General features: G+C 32.3%; 1 protein-coding gene across 3 annotated transcripts; it reads right to left on the reverse strand.

The window, feature by feature from the left end:
* Positions 1-291: 291 nt before the first annotated feature.
* LOC122312005 (MDIS1-interacting receptor like kinase 2-like) lies at positions 292-3,885 on the reverse strand. 3 transcript variants are annotated; one of them, XM_043126820.1, is made up of 3 exons: positions 3,462-3,880; positions 1,758-2,300; positions 292-877 (listed from the first exon to the last, which is right to left on the reverse strand). In XM_043126820.1, the coding sequence occupies exons 1-3, from the start codon at positions 3,739-3,741 to the stop codon at positions 483-485; spliced, it is 1,218 nt and encodes a 405-aa protein (XP_042982754.1). In that variant the 5' UTR covers positions 3,742-3,880; the 3' UTR covers positions 292-482. The 3 variants fall into 3 exon arrangements, with proteins under 3 accessions (XP_042982754.1, XP_042982752.1, XP_042982751.1); XM_043126818.1 differs by having other exon boundaries at positions 1,758-2,601; positions 3,462-3,793; XM_043126817.1 differs by having other exon boundaries at positions 1,758-3,885.
* Positions 3,886-6,504: the final 2,619 nt, after the last annotated feature.

The raw sequence follows: 6,504 nt of genomic DNA on the forward strand, positions 1-6,504 counted from the left end.
GGATTCATATAATTCCCTAGTGGTTGAATTCGAATATGAATATATTTGTTATTGATCAATGGTTTCCTTTTTTTCCTAACGCACAGAAAAATTAACGTAAGACTCCACTCAAGGCTTTAAAGCTTTGAGCTCTTATGCTAGGTACTACTCTAACACAATGTAAAATTTGTTTTTTTTTTTTTTAGTAAGAAAAAAAAGCTGGGGATGATCCTGATATCAAAGATATTCTAAAAGCCTGTTGTTCATGAAGAAGAAATGATGAATCTACTGAAATTCTCTATCAGATTTTACTTAATTCACTTCTACTTTCTATTTGCACACTTATCTCATACAAACACAACGGTCTATTTTGTTTTAGCTACTTCCAACCTTGAACAGTGAGTACTTCAAGTTAATGGAGTGATTTGGAATGCTTACAAATAACATTTTTCTTGAAAAAGATAGAGAAATGTAAACGACACATTGACAGCACACAAAACACCCTAACAATAAGCAAATCCTGATCCAGCCATATACGTTGCTTGTTTCCTCAGTTGCAGGAGTGAAACCGTAGTCAAGGGTATGACATTCGGCTTCTTGCAAGAGAGAAATTCTTGTGATACACATTTCATTGTAGGCCGAGACTTTGGTTGAGTGTGAAGGCATGCAAATGCTATTGTAGCAACAAGCAAAACATCACGTCCAATTAGATAATTTGGAGGTGGCAAGCGTTGGTCTAATATTTCATTTAACATCATATTTTGAGATGATGATGATGATGATGATGATAACGAGGACAGGAGTTCTCCCGGATGCCTTCCCATTAATACTTCTAGTGCCACCACTCCAAAGCTATATACATCGCATTTTTCAGTGACTGTCATCGTGTAGGCAAACTCTATAGAGAAAGAAAAAAAAACGATGAGAACAACTAAAGAAGGTCAATGAACAGTAATACATCTAATTAAATGGATAATTATAATTTAACAGTAAAATTATTGAAAGAAGAATAATATTTAATCAAGTTATCGATAATAATCTTTAGTTTTCAAAATTCAAGTCTTTTTGAGAGAATATAAAGACTTGACAACTTCATTATATAATATTCTAAAGAATAAAAAAAGTTCACAAAAATGGATTCTAGCTTCAACTATTTATTTATTATTTTTCTTTTTTCTTTTTTTTTTTTTTTTTTTTGTGGTAGAGGTATAATTTTAAAAAAGATTTTAAACTCATTTGATATATCTTAAAATAAAATATTTAGAAATTTATATGATATTCATAATTGATATCTTAGATTATTCAGCTCGCACATTATTATGATCTAGGACTAGTATTATATGAATTCTAAATCATGATCATGAAACTTTGATTATAGGAAGCTACTATATTATTATATTATTGCTAATTGCAAACTATTCCTATATAGTCTCATTATCCACTCTCCAAATGTGTTATTATTAAATAATATATGTGATTATGCTAAACATATTAAATGAAGAAGAAATATATCTAATTAAAATATTTATAATTTAAGATTATTGAGATTTAAGATTATATTATATGTCTTTTTAGTTTTATCAACTTAATATCCTTGTAAGCTAGATTGGTGATAACGATTCATAAATTGTAAATTTGACCAAAAAAAAAAAAAAGTAAAGCAAAATAAGCTTGAAAAATGTTTAGATACCTGACTAATGGAATAATTTTATTCAATAATCTTAATTAAATAATTTAAATGACATTGTTGTGGTAGAAATAACCAATTAACAATTTACCTGGGGCAATATAACCATAAGTGCCAGCAACCAATGTTTGATTGGAGGAGTCAGGATCAAGGAGTTTAGCAGTTCCAAAGTCAGAGATAAAAGCTCGGAATTCGGAGTTCAGCAAAATGTTGTTGGATGATATATCTCTATGAACAATCGATGGGATGCAATCATGATGCATGTAAGATAAGGCATGTGCTGTGCCTTTTATGATGTTTATCCTCTTGCTCCAATCTAGTTGCATAGCTTCATCAACATTTCTTAGGACACAAAATAGGCTTCCCCTTTCCATGTACTCGTAAATTAAAAATTTGCATCTTTTATGTACACAGAACCCATGCAGCTTCACAATATTTCGATGTCGAATCTCTGTTAACACCCTCACCTCATTCATAAAACTCCTATGGAAAACTGGATTCTCAGCCTCTCTCTGATGAAGTTTCTTTAAGGCAACCACATTTCCGCTTGGTAATTCTGCTTTGAAAACGCTACCATAACCACCAGTTCCAATGCAATATCTGATGTCAAAATCCTCGGTTGCTTCAATAATGTCTTCATATGCAATATGTCCATCATAGTTCCATATCGAGAATAAGTTTCCATTCTTAGATTCTCTTAACTCAAATTGCTTTTCTTTGAACACACAACGAAAGAAGAGAATACTCCCAATAACTAGGAATCCAATGAACGTGGTGATGGGAACAACAATTTCTATTTTGGTTTTATGATGGGAACCTGGTGATTTTTTGCTTTTGGGACATGGAGGGAAAATCTCAAACTGACCGCATAAACCCCTATTGCCAATTACTGTGTGGGATTTATGATGCTGATTAAAACCGTCTGGAATTCGGCCCTTCAAAAAATTGTGTGACAAGTCAATTTCTTTTATATGAATGAGAGAAGGTGAGATATGGCCCGTAAGATTATTGTAGCTAAGATCCAAACTCCAGAGACGAGATACCAAAACACTCCCAAGTGCAACGGGTATTTCCCCTCTAATAAAGTTATGACTAAGGTTAAGATATTCCACCTGATAAAGGTTACCCTCATGATAGGGAATGCTTCCAGTTAAGTAGTTTACACTAAGGTCTAAATATTTTAAATAAGTTAAATTATCCCAGATGAAAGGGATTGGACCGACGAGCACGTTCGAACGAATGTATAAACCGATCAGATTTTTTAGCTTCCCTATTTCGGATGGAATGGATCCATTGATTTGATTGTCACCAAGGTTCAAATATTTCAAATTAGTTAAACGACCAATTGTGGAAGGGATTGGACCGACGAGCATGTTCGAATAAAGGACTAAATCGGTCATATTTTTTAGCTTCCCTATTTCGGGGGGAATGGATCCATTGATTTGATTGTCACTAAGGCTCAAATATTCCAAATTAGTTAAACGACCAATTGTGGAAGGGATTGGACCGACGAGCATGTTCGAAAAAAGGCCTAAACGGGTCAGATTTTTTAGCATCCCTATTTCAGGGGGAATGGATCCATTGATTTGATTGCCATCAAGGCTCAAAGATTCCAAATTAGTTAAAAGACCAATTGTGGAAGGGATTGGACCGACGAGCACGTTCAAATGAAGGTCTAAATCGATTAGATTTTTTAGCATCCCTATTTCAGATGGAATGGGCCCATAAAGGGAGTTGTAACCAAGATTAAGACTGACTAAATTTGGGAAAAAAGAGAAGTTGAGTTTCAACTGACCTCCCAAACCTTGATCAGATCTATCGATGCTTGTGACGCTTCCACCGGCATTGCAAGTAATACCTTCCCAGTGGCAAGCACTTGAATTACTGGTACTATTGAACCACCACTCAGTCTCGTGCAAAGCCTTGGCTTGTTTAAGTTGAAGGGCAGATATTGACCCAGACGCAGCAACAACAAGGTGATGATGTGCATTATCCAAACACTTTCCGCATAGAAAGATCCAAATAGTCCATGCTACTATCTGTAAGCTGGAAATGGAAAGGGAGGAGGTTGCCATTTGTATATATGAGTAATGACCGATTAGTATTATATTTTTTCATGACGACTGCGGACGTACACTTTTATATATAAGAAAAGATACTGAAGCCAGGACTGTGAAATAATTGAACGAATCATCCTGAAAATTTCCATGGAATGAATCATCCTGCGTATATGGAAATTTCCTTTTGAAAGCCAATGATACATTTATTTCCTTGAAATCGACACTCAAGACTTGTCCTACATGCATGCGACGACTCATTGACTTCATCTATTAATTATAACGGCAACGACAGGCCCAATTGGGGGAATTGCTCTTATCGTTTTAACACACTAAATTTAAAGTATAATATTGCATCTCAACGACATGAATAAAGCAAGTGTTTTTTATTTTTAAAATTCAGTAACTTTAAAAATTATTTAAATTTATCATAACTATGCCAATATTAATATATGCATATGTTATATCCTTTTCCAATATTTTTTTTATATAACTCTTTGGATGACGGTATTATAGGATGATGGATCATAAATGAATAAGTGTTCAATTAAATTGTAATAATATTATTTTGTTAAGATTTTTATTATAGGATGATGGATCAAACAGAGAGCGATTGAAAAATTATTGCTTGAAGTATTATTTGGTCTGGAGGTGGGGGAATCAAAACTACTCCCATGCATAAAATTTCCTTTTGAAAGCCAATAATACATTTATTTTCTTGAAATTGACCCTCAAGACTTGTTCTGCATAAGCTACGACTCATTGACTGCCTCATTTGTTTGCATAATTTTTTTCAACTCATTTCAATTAATCATTATAATCTTTTTAAATTTTCACATAAAATAAAATAAATAATTTAATTTTTTAAATCTCAAAATAAAAAAAATATTAACTCCTCAACAATTTTAATATTTTCCTATAAATAAGGGATTTTCAATTTTATATATATATATATATATATATATATATATATATATATTTCCTTTTGAAAGCCAATAATACATTTATGTCCTTGAAAATTTGAAATTGACCCTCAAGACTTGTTCTTTTACTCTTTACTTTTTAGTTTTGAATCTTCTGAATCTAATCACTTGTCGACAAGCTTTTATTCCAAGCTAACAAGTAGAAAAGACTTCCGCACTAACCCGTCAAAGACTTCGATGAAAGTGGAGAATTTTCTGATTTCTCACCCAACCCTACGTTTTGGAAAAGGTCGAGAACAGGGATGCATCCTTTTGCTTTTTCTTGAACGTCTGCTTTAAGCCTTTTCCTCAACATTTTTTTATTTTTGTCTAAGCAGACAAACATTTCGTATGATAATAAGGGATTTTCAATGTTCTTTTATATAGCTCGTTGGATGGATCTAAATTAGTTTTTGAATTTAACTCCAATTAAATTGATTAAGTTGTACTAATTTATTCATACAGCCAATAATAAGATCATTTACGCACCTCTTGACTCACTCTCAACGGCCAATCATGAATTAGGTACATATCAATATAGTCCAATTTCAGATTCCTGTATGGTTTATAAAGATTGAGAAGGTTGCTCAACTTTCACGGGAAAATATTGCTCTATATATTGTAGCAGATTATTTCTACTCACAAGTACTTGGTGCGAAGAATACAGTAGTCTTCCACATTGTGTCAATAATTTATTCATACAGCCAATAATAAGATTTAATTAGTTGAGAAGATTTGGCAAGAAACAGAGCTAGATTGGAAAAACTATTGGTCCATGTATTGTTTGGTCTAGAGCTAGAGAACTAAAATTTTCACGTCTTAGATAGTGAATTGAGATGAGATAAGTTGACATAAAAATTAAAAATTAAATAAAATAACATTAAAATCTTCTGATCACTCGTCAACGAGCTTTACTCTTTACTTTTTAGTTTTGAATAAAAAATACTGAAGTTAGGCCTGTAAAATAATTGAATAAATCATCTGCATACATAGAAATGTCCTTTTGAAAGCCAATACATATATTAATTTCCTAGAAACCGACCCTCAAGACTTGTCCTACAAGCTAGCATGCGATGACCCATTGACTAATATTCATGTATTTATTATATATAGGTCCCATGCATTTATGCATATATATGATGGTCCAATCATAATGGCCCATTTGGGGATTGCTCTTATCATTTTAACACACTACGTACTGAAATTAAAGTAGAAAAGACTTCCACATTGACCGGATGATGGATGATGATCAATTATTAGTTCGATGGACGTACAGACTTTTCTCACCCAACCTTATGTTTGTAGACCCAAGTTTAACCATACAATTAAATAGAAACTTGAAAAAAAGATTTGAAATGAGAAAGAAACGAAAGGTCTAGAACACGTACGTGGTAGTCCTTTCGCTTTTAATTTCTTGATAAACTGCTGTGAAGCCTTTTCCTCCTTTACGGTTTTATTCTTTTCCTATAAATAAGGGATTCTAAATGTTTTTTTATATAGCTCGATCTAAATTAGTTTTCAAATTTAACTCCAATTAAATTTATTAAGTTGTATTAATATTATTTTGTTAATATTTTTATGTCAATAATTTATTTATACAACCAATAATAAGATTTAATTAGTTGAAAAGATTGGGCAAGAAATAGAGCTGGATTGAAAAAATTATTGCTCGAGGTATTATTTGGTCTTTACATTTTAGTTCTGATCAATCACTTGTCGATACGTGGAATCCATCCACCATGACTATTGGGGTGGGATGGGTTGGATAAGAAGATATTGAATTGAAAATTTCATTTTGAAAACAAATACATTTATTAAT

Source organism: Carya illinoinensis, chromosome 5, assembly GCF_018687715.1.
Source record: "Carya illinoinensis cultivar Pawnee chromosome 5, C.illinoinensisPawnee_v1, whole genome shotgun sequence".
NCBI lineage: Eukaryota > Viridiplantae > Streptophyta > Magnoliopsida > Fagales > Juglandaceae > Carya > Carya illinoinensis.